The sequence below is a fragment of the Colletes latitarsis genome, chromosome 10 (genome assembly GCF_051014445.1).
Source record: "Colletes latitarsis isolate SP2378_abdomen chromosome 10, iyColLati1, whole genome shotgun sequence".
NCBI classification, from domain to species: domain Eukaryota; kingdom Metazoa; phylum Arthropoda; class Insecta; order Hymenoptera; family Colletidae; genus Colletes; species Colletes latitarsis.
In genome coordinates this window covers 22,902,706-22,921,799 of record NC_135143.1, presented here as the reverse complement: position 1 = coordinate 22,921,799, position 19,094 = coordinate 22,902,706, and the positions used below count along the sequence as shown (strand labels likewise).

At 38.9% G+C, this 19,094-nt stretch overlaps 1 protein-coding gene across 1 annotated transcript in view; it reads right to left on the bottom strand.

Moving 5' to 3' along the window:
• The window catches only part of Sol1, a 556,981-nt gene that overhangs the window by 308,942 nt on the left and 228,945 nt on the right, over nucleotides 1-19,094 (bottom strand). The window contains exons 5-6 of the mRNA XM_076774500.1: nucleotides 5,862-6,018; nucleotides 3,097-3,156 (exon numbers count right to left, since the gene is read on the bottom strand). Of these exons, the coding sequence (XP_076630615.1) occupies nucleotides 3,097-3,156; nucleotides 5,862-6,018 (217 nt within the window). The remainder of the gene's footprint in view (nucleotides 1-3,096; nucleotides 3,157-5,861; nucleotides 6,019-19,094) is intronic.

The window sequence follows — 19,094 nt, the reverse complement described above, 5'->3', positions numbered from 1 at the left end:
AACATTTAGCGTTCCTCCTACGCGCGAAACTCCGTTCCACGGCATCGCATTCAACCACAGCGTTCGTTCGATATTAGTGCACTCGTCTTTCGATTTCTACTATTTAAAAACTTCGAGCAAAGTGTGTATTTCGTCGGAATTTCGATATGCAAATAAAATGATCGTTATCTAGACTTATAAAACACACTGGCATTAACATGTTCAGCGCCAGATCAAAACCATATAATATTCTGCAAAAGTAACATTTCGATTGTAGATCATTGTAAGCTACATAACCTAAAGTTCGTTTCAGTACTTATTTTCGTAACCTCGTTAAAATTCACAAATTTTATCCAAATTTATTTTCCTGAACGTCTTAACTTGAGAATTAATTTTTCTAGTATCATAATGGTAAATCCTGTCACTCATGTATGGGTGACCTGGCAGTGAAAGTGTTAAAACGACAATAGCATTTCAATATTTTCATCGCGAAAGTTTAATCACGCGCTCACGATAGTCTTTACGTTTACCTTATTTAGATCCTATTAAAGTTTAAACGAAAGATTGAACGGGGAAAAATATTAATCCTGCGGAAGTTTACCGTGCACGCAAATCTCTATTGCGTGTTTAATCCACCTGAAGCCTCTCTTGTCCCCGGTCCGGCGCGCAAGTTGACGTGCCGTCGAACTACAACGAATGCAATGTTCGAGGCTCGGGAAACTTTTAAATAGAAAAGTTTCAACCCGGTGCTTGCGATCTTGCTACTCGTTATCGTGCCTCGTTAGCTCGTAAACGTTAATAACCGACAGGCGTCGTAATTCACAATTAGCGTAATAGAAGCACGACTGTCCGAGCCGTGGCTTTTATACGGAAGGAGCTCTTTTAACATTTATCGGATCCCCCAGGGCACGCAATTAAATCGTCGGTAAAGAAACAATTACATTTTGTCGCGTCTCGACGCACAATTTATTTCTATGCAAAACAGAGATAAGTGTAACTAGAAAAAATAATGTTAGTCGAGAACGTATGTATTTTTGTTTTCTTTTTTTAGAAGCAAAAATTATGTTACTATTGAAATTGTATTCGTAAGTAGACAAATTTTTGATCGAAAAGGGAACAAAATTAATTGGAGGGTCACGGACAGGTTATTCTAACCACACCTGTTGCAGCACAAATTAGCCGAAGAAAATAACGAAAACCCACGTACCTGGCAGATTTGGCCAACATGCATCGTTTTTAAGCAAACTGAACCAAGAAATGAAAAAAGTTTAATTTCGAACTGAGCTTTTGATCCTACCGATATTAAAACGAATGTAAAATGATTTTGTATTTCACAGTACGTAAAATACGTTGTTCCACTGATGAGAGAATTCCAGAATTAATAATAAAATGGAGGCACCATACATTATTTGCGTCGATAATTATTTCGACGGTAATAATAATTAGCTTCGTTATTTACGCAAACAAATATAAAAATTGTGATCAGAACGTAACTCGTATACGAAGTAATATTATTTTACCGAACCGTAAACTTACAGTCTTAAAATGAATTATTTAAAATTAAGTACAGAGTTTCATGAAAATAAACTTCTAGTCGAGAAAGCACGAAAGTTCGTATTAACATTCAAATACGTTCGGTTTGAGGTATTAAAGCAACACGTCAAGAATGATTAATAGAACTTCCGAAAAATGCCTAAGTGTAACTGTAGTCGTAAGCGCGTACGTAATGCGGGATTATTAACGGAGACGTCGACTTCTTGCGAGTAACTCCATGGATTAAGCAACTAAGCGTTTCCAACAGATATTGCTAGTGAGGAATAGTAAGATGGTAATATAATACGATGACCTAGTTTATTACACAGAAAGAGATCGACGATGGAAAAATATAGAGCAGCGATTTAAAAACTGGTGAATTTCCGTGCCTGAGATTCGCACAGAAAAACTGTTTGTTACGTTCACTTTATTCGTAATTAAAAACCAAGTTATTTTCAGTGATTCTCAACAGGAAATTAACCTGAAAACCTTCCATTCGATCGCTTCCTTTGTATTTTTCAGAGATTTCACGCAACAAAATCTCGCGTTGCGAGCGAACAAACACGGTTTTAAAGTTTTTAATGCTCGCTCGTATTTTCAGTTTAAAGTTCAATGACCCCCGCGTTTATTGGAACGGAAAGTTCAACGAGGTTCCGCGCGATTCCGAAGTCGAAAGAAATTTCCTAAACCTTTCGTTCTCGCGGATCTTGATATGTTTTGTTAGTCGTGTCTTTTGACGCGACGCGGAGTGAACGGTCTTCGCAAGTTATAAATCGACTGTCCTCGTCTGTAGTCCGTTTAATGGCGCATTCTTTGCCTTGTCACCGCGGGTCAAGCCATGCTAGTTCGCGAATTCATGACTTTGATCCCCTACGCTGACACTCCCGCCTTCGTTTCTTCCTCTCGCAGACTCCTTTAAAACTTGCTGAACTCAATTTATATCAGAAATGTGCGACGGAACGTACAAGCGAACTTTCCCCAGTCGGAACATTGCTTTTACGAATTTATCAATCTCCAAATGTAAATGAACTCGGAGTAATGTAGGCATAGATCTTTCAAAATGACGCACGAAGATGGAAATATGAAATCTGTCACTCTAAAGAGGGACAAAAGACACCGATCATATAAAAGAGAATCAGAGTTTAATGAATTAACATACACACGCTTCTACTACAAAATTAGTCCTAGTTTTATGAACCGAATACATTCCCTGTTTCATATTTAACGAGGAACTGATTTTGTTCGTTTGTAAATATGTAAAGTAATTTATATAGAAATATCTTTTCCCGTTTATGTCCAATCTCGTTTAAATAAAATAGGTCATCGATAAGTGAAAATTGCCATTCTCCGAAAGAGTTTCGTTTCGATGAATTTTAAATATCTTGCGAATAAGGTTTCATTTATAAAAGATACAGATTACAAAGAGAATCGATAATTATTATTTTTATAAATGATAGAAAGCGAAGTTTTGCTCCTGATTCAACGTTAATACTTTAAATCTTCGATTTTAGCGAGATTTTAATTCGATGCACTCATTATCGATAAGTTTCTGAACTACCCAGTCATACAAAAGTCAATACTCACCTTAAATCTCCTTTCTGTAGAGAGATTTCCTCGAAGACTAATCGTATCCTCTCTTTTAATCTGGAATGAGAAAAGTATCTGTTAAACGATTGTTCCCAAAACAGATTGTTATGAAGTACGTAGCTGAAAGATTTAGAGAAACTACTGTTTAAGATTAGACAGGAATGAAAATAACAATTTCTTTAGCTCACTTCGCTTCGTAGTTTTAGACATATTGTATGCACTTTTTCGACCCGAAGTATGACAAAAATGAGACATTTTTACGAATTTCTTGCACATATTTAGTTTATTTTTGAAGCACCTTATTTATCGCGAAGAGCTCAGTAGGGCCCTTTATTATTAAAAAGTGTTCTGCTATACTTGTAAAATTGAGTATCAATTTGATAACTCCTATTTATCATGGATAACGCATGAGAAAATATACCCAGAGAGTAACTAGTTATCTGGTCCATACGTGCTATGCAAAAGAATTTCGCATCCATTGTTGGTAACACAAAGTTAAGCAATACATCATTCTGTAATAAAAACGTATTGCCATCTTCTTCACTTTAGAAACATCCGGAAAAAATAGAACTTCCGAACTGCGAGCTACGTAAAACTTGACTGTTGAAGCTTGTCTTCTTTGGAACTTCGTCTTTAACATTGCATGACTTCGGACGATAGATTCGGTGGGGAAAACTTCAACGAACACTTGTGATATTTTATTCTTTTGCAAGATATTATATAATTAACTGCTACGAATAGACCAATTATAAAACCAAGTTTCTGACCCACATCGTTAACTGATAAAATCAAATAAATTAAATTGACATTTACTGAAAATTGTCAAAGAAAATAGTAAATAAATTATTGACTCGTTTGGTGTTTCAGCAAGAATTAAAACTGTAATATAAAAGACTCGATCATTTTTGCACGATAATGTGGAAACCAGTTCCGGTGTTAGGGGATTGTTCGCGAATTAAGTGGACGATGTTTATACAAAAGTCAAATCTTCGTGCCGCGACAGTCTCATCGATTAGCAACGTAACGAATATCCGAGTGCAATTTGTAGCGGTAATGCAGTGACAGCCATGAATACAAGCCGAACGGATTGTGCACGCGTATACGCGTTGCATCCGTCAGGTTTATAGGTATGCGCGGAGCGTTGTATCCTTGATGTAACTGTTAGGCATACCGAACTGCAAACGCTACTTTGATACAATTACTGCAATTAAGCGGAAGCCACAATACTACGGAAATCATATCTGCATACTGGCTCCACGCCACGATTAAATTCACTGCGTACGAACGACATTCTGAAATTGCGGAATCGACCGTCGTTTCGCATGATTGCTGACTATCGTTCGAACGCGAGTGCCGCGTGACCTCGACACCAACGGCAAACCTAAGAGTTACGGGAGCTTATAAGCAAAATGAAACTCAAGAGAATCCACAATTTCCTTGTTCACAAATCTAATAATCCTTCTGCATAGTTTACTGTACGTTTTAAACGTTTTAAATGCAACGAATAGTTCGTTCCGAAAAAAATAATATACAGGGTGTTTGGTCACCTCTGTGAAAAATTTTAACGGGAGATTCTAGAGGCCAAAATAAGACGGAAATCAAGAATACCAATTTGTTGATCGAGGCTTCGTTAGGAAGTTATTAACGTTTAAAGTCTCGCCTGTAGAACGGCAATCTGCGTGCGCAGTAAGCACGTTCTACAGGCGGAACTTTAAACGTTAATAACTTGTTAACGAAGCCTCAGTCAACAAATTGGTATTCTTGATTTTCGTCTTATTTTGGCCTCCAGAATCTCCCATTAAAATTTTTCCCCAGACAGAAAAATAAAATTGTAAAGAACTTTTAATTATCGGATTCATTTTCAAATCGCAAATGTTCCGTGTGCTTTACGCGAAATTTAACAATTCGAGACTGCATCTTTCTCCGTCTTTCGCTAACACGCCGGGAGAACATCGTCTATTAGCATCTCTTTTCCAAGTAGTCGCGCAGTTATTCCAGAGATCCCGGCTTCAAGAATTCCGGGGGCGCTTCCTGCGTTCCCGTGCCAACAACTCGCCTCTTTCTCGCCCTGTCCGGCCTTTTATGCGGTTATACCGAAAACGCTCCATGCAGTCGGCATAAACTTTCGACAGTCAGCGTAACAAGGAACGGAGATGAGAAGCAAGGAAAGTTACGCCGGTCAGGAAACCGGAAAATCTCCGACGACAAGGGAGGACTGCCGCTCGTTGTAACGAAATTACGTCTGGTCGGAAGGATTCGGTATCAAGCGGGATTCAATCTGGATTAGGAACCTTATTCGATGAGGAATCGGTCGTCTAACTTCTGCTTTCTCGAACACTCGTTCACCTCTCCTCGAAACCTGATTAACTTTTACTTACAGTTTCTAATATACCGGTGATATCAATTTTTTTTAGGAAAACCAAATCCAACGAAACCGCAATTTTGTATCCAATTTGTTTGACAAATAAATTTCTGATTTAAGAACTAAATAGAACCTCGTCTTATAGAAAACTCTATTAATTTCTACGATCGATAAACGATACTTTCGAGGAGTACGACGACGAAGATCTTTATCGAAGTCGCAAGGACGATGATACCACGGCTCATGTGTTAATTAACTGACAACCGGATTACGGATTGGAGCCGTTAAACGCGCGAGAACGTTAGATATATGGCGCGACTCGAGATTGGCCTCGAGATGCATTATATATGGATTATGTCGGGATCAGTTTGCGAGCTTGATAGTAGGTCAGCCTAGTTACCTTGCCCGGAAGAGGTACGAGCACCGGATGTTCTTTGGGTAAGAGGACGGGTAACGTGGCGAGTAGAATCGTCCGTACTGCGGTGTTGACTGTGAACTGACAAACTCGAGGTCGCACATCGTGCCAGGAGTCAACACACCGTCCGTCTCGAAGAGCCCTGAAACAGAAAGGGGTGATAAATGGTTAAATGGGAATACATTTCTCTCCCTGAAAGACTCTTCGTATCTTATTTCCTTGGCCAGACTTTTCAGGAAACTTTTGACGCTTCGCGGACAGATTAAACGCGGACTCGAGGTTATTGCATTTTTGACTTCGATGTAAATTCGCGAGAAAAAAAAAGGAAAAAATACACCGAAGTACTGAAGTAAACGTGCACGGTGACGCTTTATCTTCAAAACGTATGCCACGTTTACGACACGGAACTTATGATAAGTTTAAGACATTTTTCATCCCCGTGCTTCTCGCACGCTCCTTGTTTCCCCAAACAGACTATATACATTGAATGCTAGAAACTTACGAAGAATTATATTCTCTGTTGACTGGGGCGCTTTTTGATGTATGGACTTTTCTTCGAAACGTTCGATGTTAACATTTATAAACCTCTATACATACGTGTTACAAGTTTTGTATAGTTTTCGGACCATTTATTATTAGATGTACAGTTTGTATGTGGACTAACATATTTTTAGAATTTTCAGTCTGCCTGTTTGTTTGAAATCCAGTCTAATTTTGATATTATTGACGTCTCGTTGCACGTAAAAATATCGGTTCGAACAGCTTATATTTGGGGATTGTTTCGATTGGTTGTTGGGTATTGCTTTTCTCGCTATATGTAATAATAGCCTGAAAATTTGAAACCAATAACTCCGATCGCTATTTTTTGTAATTGCGAATGGAATATAAAAAATATTTCGTTTCCCTATTAGTTCTGATAATTAACATTCTGTCGTGTACAGTTGTCCAAAGAGGTTGAACCGTTCTCTGTCTTTCGTTGCGAGGAATTAAAATGAAGCGAAACTAATGATCCAGAGAAGTTTAGTAGACGAGACCACGTGCGTACCACCGGCTTACTTATTGATTAACTCGTCTTTCATCTCGGTTTCCTTTTAAAGCTGACGTTGCAATGATATTTCCGCGACCGTGCGTATTTCGACGAAATTTGTCCATTTATTTCGCCCGTCAAAGCGAAATTTCAGTAAGCTAAGTTTCATCGAGGATGCTTTTCAATATCGATTACGTTTACACGACCGATCGGAATTATTATTGCTTTGAAATGGATCCCACGTAATTCAGAATAAAAACTGAACAACGGAATGCCGGAAAAATACCAACATACCGCGGAAATACAGGGTGTTCGGCCACCCCTGGGAAAAATTTTAATGGGGGATTTTAGAGGCTAAAATAAGACGAAAATCAATAATACCAATTTATTGATGAAGGCTTTGTTAAACAGTTATTAATGTTTAAAGTTCCGACCGTACTGAATTTTTTCTCGAAAATGCGTAAGATTTCGGGGGTATGTCTATTGACCAAAAATGATTGTAATTGACCCCTGCAACTAAAAATAAATTTTCCAAGACGATTTGAAAGTCCTTTTTTTCGTCGAAAAATTTAGGCACCTACCACCTGTCGATTTTTCTTAAAAATTCCTTTTTCATTTTTTGTTTGACACCCTACAGAAAAGTTGTCTAATACTTTTTTGTAGGTACCCATAAACTCTACTTCGGAAAAAAGTTTCATTGAAATATATTCACAACTGTAGGAGTTATGGCTGTTTGAAAATTGGACCATTTTTATGGGGTTTTCCTCATTTTGCGAGGTCAAGGACCAACTTTTCGAATATTTTTACGATTTGTACATATTCTCCATCAAAATACGCGTAGTTTGCTTTTTTCAACATCAAAATCGTCCAATCCGTTCAGAAGTTATGACGTTTTAAAGATTCGCATGAAAATTCAGTGAAACATATCAACGCTATGGTCAGACATGAAATTTTCGGAAATGAATTTTTTTCTCGAAATTGAGTAGGATTTCGGGGGTATGTCTGTTGACCAAAAATGCTTGTAGTTGACCCTTGCAACTAAAAATAATTTTTCCAAGACTATAATATTTTGCTTTTTGTGCTCAAGCATCGAACAAAATATTATTTATATGGTAACAACGAGAACGGACCAACTGTAATTGGGTTAATTATTGCTATGGGTTTCATAGTGTTACGATGCTCCACAATATAGCGGCAATATCCTCGATAATTACGTAATCGCCAGGCAATAAGGAAAGGGGTGCAAGGTGGCTGTGGATGTGCTCGGTACTGTATGACAGACCGCAGCTACTTATCTTGACAAATAGCGATTATCTGCTTTGCGGACGCCCGACTGACGTAATCAGGCTGTAGCATAATGACGCGTCAACACATAAATGTGCAACGGGATGTAATTGCCGGATCTGCGATCCCGCGTACGCCGATCAGGTCTAATTATTCGCCGACGGATGACTTTTTCAGTTAAATGGAGACGCCGAGGATCGGAATACCGCGATTCGAAGAATTTCAGGAAGCTGCAAGTGCCGTTTACTCTCGATGATAGACGATCGGATGTCTTATGGCAAATTAACGACACGCGACTGGTTCGATAGAGGAGATTGATTGGTAGAACTTTAACAGTATAGAATTTACAGGTGTTAGAAACAGAATATACGTGTAGTTCGAATGTGTTTGAGTTTGATTGATCGCTTGATCTATTCTTGATGAAAGTTTGAACGTTGGGATATCGAACTGACTGAAGTCTCTCGTTAAAAGTTGACTTCGCGTAGTCTGGCTACGTTCCTCGTATTTGCCGGAATTTTGTTTGCAGTGCGCGTATAATGAAGACGAATACCTTGCGCGGTGTTTTCTATTTCTTTTTCTAGGGTTCTTGAGATCAGCCAACCACGGCTAAAGGTTAAATCGCGTATAGATAGTGATATATGATACCGTAATAAATAAATTTGCTCCATTGGCCGCCAAGAAGTGTTATTTTCTTGCGTTCATGTTTATCTATGCGCTCCGGACTAGAAAAGTCTTACAGTCGTATTAACTTGGCGCGAAAGAATGTACGACAGAATGTAGCGAATATCTGTGCACGAAGGTCGTACGTGCGCGGGGCATTTAATGGCGAGCATCCGGCGTCGTATACTCTGCTATAAAACTACCCCTGCTCGGCGGGGGCGGAAGTCAAGGTCGGAAAAACAGCGGAAAGGAACTCTGCTCCGTGTGGTCGGAATTGTTAAAAGAGCATGGGGCTCGCGAGTATGAGAAAAAGTAAAGTTTCGTCACGCATCCATTAAACATCGAAGAATGGTTTAAACTCGCGCCCCTTAGGGGTGAAACTGAAACGACAATGAAACGAAAACAGCCAATTTCTTCGAACTGTAAATGTAATTTAAAAATTCTAATCTTGTTTATCGAGTGAAAAGAATTGATAATATTGCCCGACAATTAAACGCTTCAACCTTCGGTTGCATTTCCTCTTCTTTGCTCTGCTTTTAACCACTCAAACGTATGCACGATACGGTATACGTCGTGTACTTCACACGAAGGTCGTACGTGTGTAGGACGCTTGATGTGGTCGAGTACTCGGCGGTAGGTTGCAGATTGCAAGAAAAGTGTGCTCCGCACGCCTAAGCACCAAGTCAACTTTGGAATATGTATAAATTCGACTGCGGCGAGGAAGTAACCTCATACGTACACACAGGCACGCGTTCGAACGTAAATTGCAGGCTACGAGTTCAAAGGATCCGAAAACCGAGGTTTAATAAACGTGAAATTGATTGCATCTCATAAACTTCTAATTAGTATATCCTAACTACAGCAAAACATCGATTATTAGGAACAATACCGAGGTAAAACGTTACCGATAATTGAATTTTGATACGATCGATCTACGATAGCAAAAGTGAAGCTTAAACGCTCGAAGAGCAAGTATAAATTTCGTTATCAAACGCAATTGCGATATTTTCAAAACATATAATTTCTTTCTCTTCAAACGTTTGCTTTCGATAGTCAGTTTTGCCTATAATACGCATTTGTAAAATTTAAATTTCGGTAAATCAATATTTCGATAAACGATATTGTACAGGTAATATGAATTTCAAATAAAAGTTAAAATAAAAAATATCTCATATTCTCGTTTCTCTGTGATTAATATGATCTATCAATTTAACTATCCACCTTGTCTAATATCCATTTCAAAAATTCATATTTTGTACACTGTTTCAAAAAGGGTAAAATGATGACTCAAACTCCTCCCATTTTTACGTAGACAGAAAGAAAGCTCCACAAATTTTGTATTATATTATAATCAGAAATTCTAATCATGTCGAACGGTTAAACTTAGTTGTTTATGGAGCAACGTTCAACCCGTGCCTATTCTATCGTGTGATACGTTTTTTGGTAATTTTCTCTCGCCCTCGTCCGGGGGGGAACGTTGAATATACGAACGTGGACGACATCGGAACGTTATAGGTATCTGGGGAAAGATTTCCAGTCCAAGGAGCAACGGAGTAAATTTAATTTTCAGATCTTCGCGGGGCCAGTTCGGTTTCAGCAAAAGTGATTTCTCCCTGCACCCTGCGCGGTTATGAAAGAGTTTCGTACCGCTTCCGGCAATGCAATTTCCGTCAGCACACCGTGGATTCTTTTCCGCGGAACTTTCCAGATAAATGCGGAATCGTTTCTCGACAAGTAAATTATTTCTCATTTTCATTACGCCTGCGATGTTTGACCGTTGGCATAATTAAATTTACACAGGAGCACTCGAAGACGCGGCGGACGATGCTCGAGCGATAATGAGAAACATCAATATAATTACTGAGCTTGTTACTACCCTCTACTGTTATTTTAAATATTTTTAGATTAACGGATACAGAAGTAAATTTGCCTCGCCATTTCTAAAGGTTACGTTTGAGATCTGTATACTTGAACTAAAAATATTTGATTATCTGTGTAGACGAGCTTGACCATCATTGTTAATTTAGAAGAATTCTCAGACAGACTCGTCCACCATAGCACGAGCCATTCATTATGAAAGTGGTGGCTCCATTTATCTCTGTTTCGAAATATAAAAGGTTTTGCATGTCCATCGACTGAAAAATATTGGCAACCGTTAATTGACTGATTGTACGCTACTGGTCATCGCAAATAAATTTATCAATGTTTAAACAACATGGATATTATACGCGTCTCATTGTCTGGTCTCTTTAACGAATATTCAAAGTGGCGCAACGTATAAAAAAAAATTGTATTTTGCACTACTATTAATCATCAATGTTTTCCAAGCGTATCGCGATTTCAAAATCAACCTGTACGTGTAAAAGTAGTAAAAAATTTTGAATACACGTGCTAATAAAATGATATTTGAGAAATCAGATACAACAGTTTTTAGTCGATAGTGGGAGGAAACGTACTATTGCTGCGCAATCGCGCAGCTTAGAGTAAACATTGACCGAGAGAACGTGTTTTCGAATTTCAGATTACATATGATAAGAAATCAATATACCTTCATTTAATTTCAATGTTTTTGTTCATTTTCTGGCCGTTACATTAATTAAAATATGTACGCACTTCTCTATTGCTGCCATTGTGAAGGATTTCGAAATAATGATGCTGTGCAGGTGATATCTGTCTCACCGAATCATGCTCTTATATTTGATTGATATTACGAATTTGAGAATGCATAATAAAAACACGTGTTCGTGAATTTACACCATGCACATAATTAATGTTTTTCTAGTTATAGCAATTGTACTTCATCGAGACTTGTACTTTCTTACACACAAAATCAACGTGTTTCTTAAACGTTGTTTGCATGAATTTCGTTGAATAAATGAACTCGGCCGCTTTCGTAATAGGCAACTTATGCGGGGTCTTAGGCTACAGGTGTTCGAAACTGTAAGTGGTGAATCTACATACCAAAATAAAACGAAAATCAAGAATGGCGAAATTGAGTTTGGGGCTTTTCTATTACCTGACCTACGAGAAAAGTATTCTAATGGCAAAAAATATCGAGGAAACACTTATATAAATGTGTATTATGGTTTATGAGTTATTTCCAACCATCGACTGCAATGGCGCACAATCGTCACATAAAGAAGATTGCTGCTCTAACAACGCCAAGAGGAGAAGAGTACGCCGTTATGCGCGCACTGTCTAAAGGAACGCGTTTGTACCTTTTAAAGCCGCCTTTACCTCCTGTAGGGGAAGAACGACGCAGCGGGACAAAGCTCTTTATATTATGCAACGGGGGATCTTCTTTATAGGGACCGCTTTATTAGCCTAACAAAATAAAATTCCATAATCTCGGTTTATAAGAATTATCGACTTTACAACGTGAAGCGGGAAAATAAGTCATCTTATTGTCGAACCTTTTGCGTAAGATTATGAGCGATAAAAGTACCTTAATTACTCCCTTATTTCACAGTAACTTGTCACTTAAAGCTATTAAACAATTTTGATCTCTTGGTAAGCGATAATCTTTTAAATCCTAACAAAGATTCTTAATATTTCTCCTTTCGCAAGTTAAGGAATAATTTCCTCGACATTTTTAGGATTTCTAAATATTCTTCACCAAAATACGCGTTGTTTGCATTATGAAACATTAAAATCCTCCAATCTATGCAGGAGTTATGACGTTTTAAACATCCGCATGAAATTTCAGTGTAACATTTCGAGCCAGAAATTATATTTTCGTTTAGGAATTTTTTTCTCGAAAGTGGACAGGATTTCGGGGGTATGTATATTTACCAAAAATGATTTGAAATGTTTTCCTTTCGCCGAAAAATTTGTTTTTGATTTTGAATAAATTTGTTTAACGTTCTACGGAAATGTTGTTTAATACTTTTTTGTAAAACTATCAACACGAGCCCCCATGATACTTGAATAATTCTGTGCAAAATCTAACAAACAGCCATTAACGAGAATATTGAAGCAAAAGTGACCCACAGATCTACTTTCAATCAGGAATCGAAACAGTTATGGAACTTTTTCAATACGTCCCGTCGAAACGGTTGAAACAGAACTTTTATAATAAAAGTTCTCACGTTATAAGTTCCGATGAGAACGGATAAGTAAAAGTTTTAATTTCAATGAAATTGATCGGAAGTAAAAATAAAAGTTCTTGTGTAACAGAAACACCTGTCGGCTCAGATTGCGCATATTAGCGTCTGCAGCGAAGCGTGGAAATCGAGTAATCAGTCGCAGATGAATCGTCGATCGATACGAGTTATCGTAAACCAGATTATTCTTTGTTAAATGTACATATTCCGAGCCTTTAAATGCTATGAAAATTACTACACGCAACTTTTGTTACGAGTTCTTAAGGTAAATATTTTTTTCTAAAATTGTAGCTCGTATCAACTAATGTTATTCTATATTCTCTACTTACTTTCCAAGTATTATTCATCTGTTTCTCTGTTAAACCGTGATTATTGGAAAATCCTGTGTAAAATATTTTGTAAATTAGTCTACTGTAGTAGATGACGTCCATTTATCTTCCGCGTAACAAATCTTTGCAATATTATTTCTCTTTATAGCAACGGGTGTATCGGGTAGCGAATACGGGGATCAGTAAAATTTGCACAAAATTTTCCCAGACAGGGAGGATAAAGTACAATATGTTGCATCGCGTTACGAGGGTTAAAATTTTAAGATTGCTTGTTAGAACGATACCCTCATCAACCAAATGGACGGCTTACCACGTAAGAAAGGGGATGATCCCCATTTTCAACTACTCTGCAAGCGGGATTGCGCGATAGTTACGTAGAACGTAGAACGTGCTAAGCTCGGTGCACTGAAACTTTCGAAAGAGCCAAGAGCATTGTTTGGCCAGGCAAAGGGGAGAATCGGAACGACGAGTTTCACGGAAGTTGGAACGTTCGTTCGCGGCGGCGTTACTCACGGGGAACATTTAAATGTTCCTTTTCCTATTCTCGTTAAGACGAACAAAGCGTTTAAGACGGTGAAAAAAAAGGTACTTCCCGCGGATCTTCTATAAACGAGATACCGCATTGGGCGCCTTGTCCTGAAAGGACTCGACGCTGAATCTTTTACGATTTCGCATTGCGGCCGCAACAGCGTATCACTCTGATTGTGCATTCGCGTGCGATAGATTGCGAGTAAATAATATATTAGAAGGTAAAGTAGAAGATTTGACGTTATAAAATAGCTTGTACGGTTTCGGTTCTGTTCAATTCTACAGGGATATGGCGGTAAATTTGTTCGAAGCGAAACGAATCGTTTATGCATGGGGATGCAAAAGTATAACTGCACCCTTGCACTTTCCTGTTTTAAAACACAATGGAAAATAGCGATAAACGAATCCATTTACTCGATAAACCGTGCAAAATAATGCATTCGAACAGATAAAATTTTATTTAACCTGCTTGGGATCGTACGGTTTCAGGAAATGTAATTTCACAAATTATCAATGTGACAGCTTTCAAGACTTACTGAGTCAAATTGCCTATTATGTTTGAAACCTTCTTCGCGACAATTCCCCACAGATTTTCGATTGGATTTTGAACGAACGAAGAAGCTGACGTTATCGAAGAAGCGAAAACGTTTTAAAAACAGTGGTTAACGCGTTAAGAACAATTTCGGTCGATTTTAACGAGTATAATTGATTTTTATGGGCACGATAGAGTTTGACACGCGTCGCCATAAACGTTGACGATCGCAAACCACCGTCTTAGGAATGCGGAACGAGTTCAGCAAGAAATCGCGACGCGTCACGCGAAATCCACGACACCGCGGAGCGTGAATTTTCGATGCGGTTACGCCCGTGGTTTCTTCCCGCATAGCTTCGCGTGTCGACGCGACCGCATCGTTAAAACAAATGCGAAGATTATGCAAAAATCTGGCGCGTTGCCCCCCTCGCGATCCCGACCGGTCGTCGGGAAGTCGCAGTCGAACGCGCCTGCGAAAACGAGCGCGTTTCAAACTCGATTCTCGAACTTCTTCAACTTTTGAATCACGTACGACACCTCCTAGACTCTGTTTTTCTTCTCGTTCCCCTCCGCAGCCTTATTTTTTCGCTATTTCATTCGTTTCCAACTTCGATTTCCTCCCTCTTTGCTCTTTGCTATTTTCATTGAAAAATTTCGAACTTCCGTACAGTGGATCAAAGAAGTGTTTGCACGATAACTGGGGAGCAGAAGTAATCGCATAGCACAGTGCTTTCTCGTTAAAACGTTGCATTTTTCTATCCATAAACACACACCCTCTACCGAATATTTACATACGTTCATTCAGCTCGAACGATCTATCGAGTTGGACGATTAGAATCTGTGTAAACAAAATCCAGTTTGCTTTTAAGAACGATCTTTATCGAATAGGGGATTGAATTTCGTTCGGCAGAAAGACTTTTATATTTGTCAATTTATGTTCACGAGTGTGTTATCGATAGACGAAGAAAAAGTTGTCGATAAAAATGTATCCAAACACTTGCATTTCGAAGGATTTTTAGAAACGTATAATTCGAAACGATCTTCGGATTGCCGTCGTGTTTGGATTCATTATAATTGAAAAATTATCGCCAATCCATCGAGGATACTGTCACGAATATAAAATCTTTAGTTTGCATTAGAAGTTATCATCGTCTTCAAAGTTTAGATCGGTCTCTTCCCGTTCCTCGTTCTCGTTTGCACTCGTTAGGTTGCATATGGTATATTCAGACTCAAACAGAGATGAAAAAAGGTTGATTTCAGGTAGAAATTCGTTGCCACCCTTCGTTAAAACGTTTCGATTAGACCCGAGTTGGAACGTTTTAATGAGGGTCTACCATCCTAAGCCAAAAAGCGTATCTCGCTTTTTCCCGAATTTCGTAATTAATGTAACCTAGGACAACAAAAACTACCTTTTTGCGTGTCTCCATAACGAAATAGACGTGCTTTAATTATAAAACGACGTTAAAATGCTGACAAAGTTAAATACAGAAATCAAAAGGAAATCTGGGCGATTTAAGCACAAAATCTACAAAATCGAGTCATTAAGATCCGCATTTTTGGATTAGGCAGTAAGGTAATTTCAATTTTGTTCTGGATTGGATATTGATCGACGGTATTGTATCACAGCGATAATGAGCGTCGTTTCAATCGAACGTCGATGCAGAAAACGGCGACAACCGTTCGTTTGAATGAAAAGGTCCGTGCATACGAAAGTTAAAAGTTACATTGGAAGACCGAACAGAAGAGAAACAAACGCGTGTCCAGCGCATTGAATGCAGCGCGACCCACTGGAGACACTCTTTCGAATAAAGTGACGCGTGTAGCGTAGGTCGTAAATTCTAACTGTACAATGGCAGCTCGAATACTAAAAAATATTGCAAACCCCGAAGAACATTTCTGACAGAAGGAAGAAAAATAAAGAAAATACTGAAACTACTCTTCCTATAATAATTTTGTGTAACGCTTACATCTTTGTTCGAAACTGATTAGAAACTTTTGAATTAGGAAATAACGCGCAACCAAGGTGTTTTTGACACGCGCGAATGTCGATGCGATTTTTATCGTCCGTTGAATAGTCTCGCCAGTGAACGCGTACTATTTTAGCCCGCGTATCAAAAACGAGTACGTTGTAAACCAAGTCTCTATCTCGCCTCGACCGTTTTCCCTCCCTTCGCCACTCACTTTTTCACTTTCTACCTTCCGTCCTCTCTCGCTTTCACCTTCAGCGTTTCCTTCTCTCCTCGTCTCTGGCTTCCCTCGCTCTCATTTTCTTCGAGAACGTCCCAGGATGTGACATGAAATTTTATGCATCGACACTCCGGCATGCGCGACACCTCCGGCATTGCGGCGGCCTGTAAAATATTCAGACGAGATCTGTCGGTCCCTCGGAACGTTGCCTCCTGAATTTCATGTACCGTATAATACCAGCGTATCGCGAAACGTATTACGAGCGTGCGATTTCGCGACAACGAGATTTTATTCCCGTTTGCGTATAATCGTTCCAGGGGCCCAGCGTTTCCTCGAAACTCCATCTGTTCGTAACTATTTACGATTATTCACTTGTCCACCTAACTTTCTCGATCCATAGGCTTACAAGTTATCGAAACGTTTGCTTAACTGCTTCGCGAGGATGAGTCGTGAAATTTAGAAGTACCGTGGTGTATTATAGCGACTGAACAGTGAACGGATAGAATGGGAAGCGAATAAAAATTCATTCGAAGGAGTACGCTCGAATTCACTGTACTGTAACCTAATTGATTGTATTAGTCTCGGTGCACACGACCGATACGCACCATTTTGCAGCCACGTTCCAGCATTACGTAGATTTATACGGCAAAGTTCACCCGTGACGCAATTTTTAAAATCAAATTGCCGTGTTGTTTACGCCATAAAGAACTTTGACGTTTCGAAACCGAAAATGGCAAAAATAGCCAGAAAGTGACGCGCGTTGGATTTCTCATATTTAAAGAGATTCGACGTATTTAAAAATGTTTGGTTTCCAGTAGCATCAAACGTTACTCGATATGAGAAAGTATTTAAAGTTCGATTGGTCTTGAAAATTCTGATCTTGATTGGCCTTAAAAGTTTTGGTCGGTTTTGAAGTCTGGATGAGTCTCGAACAAACACGTTCGTAAAGCTGTCCATTAATTTTTATTCCCAAAAATGCATTTCGTACAAGTAGTAAATTAATTATAAAATTGTACTATCTTGTATAATCACTGAATTAGTTTTTCAGTTAACGCTTGAGATGACTCTATTTTCGAAAGAAAACCATTATATTTTCATTTAGTTTCGTAAACGTTAAACTACCAAATTTGTTTGATATTCCGGTACGGGAAAGAAAATACTTTTTGGATTTTTTTTCGCCAACAGAAACATGCAAGCTTGGAGAAAATACTTGTCGATTTTCACTGTCCGACATCACGTTCCGTGTTCACTTTGTCGTCGCAGTTCGCGATAGTCTTCCTCGAGCGAGGAATGAAAAAGTTGAAAACGTAGGTGGGACAGGAATTTCCACCGAACGGAATTTTCGCGTCAGCCGTTACGATTTCCAAGTATCTTTAACCCTTGGTACACCAAATTATACGTTCGCGAAAAATGGGACGATCTTTGCTCCGATAAAAATTTTATCTGTCTGTCGTCCTCGTTCTGAGGGATTGCAACATGATTATAAAAGATATCGGTAACCTTTCTGAGCACTCGTCAAAAAAAATAACTGGTGTATTTGAATAAAATGGAATTCAAATTTGCTCTTGTTGGTATCTCATTCGTCGCGGTAAATGGACGTTTATTTTACACTTGTGATACCGCAAGCTTCGCGCGATAACGTTGTTAAATAAATAATTTCGAAACCGATGCTTAAATCAAATAGTGCCAGGGAATATATCGGTTTTATCACGGACTACGACCGCAGAAGGTTAAAAAGCAGTTGGTCGCGAGAAATTCTCATCGACCTCAGCGACTAACCACATGAACAGTGAGCACTTCGCCAGCCCAGTTTCCCAAGCGGTTGCTCGCAGCCGCCGTCACAATGAGTTAACCAGAATTTCAAGAGGGGGAGGATCAAAGCGCGGGGGTACGGGCGCGATAACTGCAATTTTCATCGGCTGGAAATTTCACGGCTGTCTGGTTCCATGTAGTTGTCGGAAAAAGCATCCGTACACGTAGAAACACTTGAAACGGAGAATGTTACCGGACGTGTAAAACTATGGGAGACGTGTGTCGCACTATGCTCTCGATACTGTCGCTTCAACCTGTTTGGAGGCAACAGTGACGCGCGTATACGCGATACTTTCAAGTTAACTGCTCCACTTTATGCAATACAAAGTATCCAAAAATGTGAGGGCAAAATATTGCATGAAACCGAGGCCAAGTAGACGAAGACAGTTCGTATAAACTTACGTTCGAAAATGCTTTCTTGGAAAGATATAAATTGAAAATTACTCCTGCGAGAATCTAGAGTATTAGAAATAATAGTAAATTTTCTCAAAGCTGGCCTTCCGTTTCTATTCTTATTTTATGAACCACCTCTTTCAGTAGATGCAATTTATTTTTATGGAAATAAATTTTCCTCGCAATTTTTCGACCGTCTATTAAGACTCTTTTTCCCCCGCATTATTTCGGGAGCTTTCACTTTCTTGGGTGAACGAATTTCGCGAATTCTTTTCAGCGCCCTTGGAACACCGTATGCTAATGCCCGGCCACATGAATATTCACGCGAGTCACTTAATCGTGTCGTGTCATTTAATCGCGAAG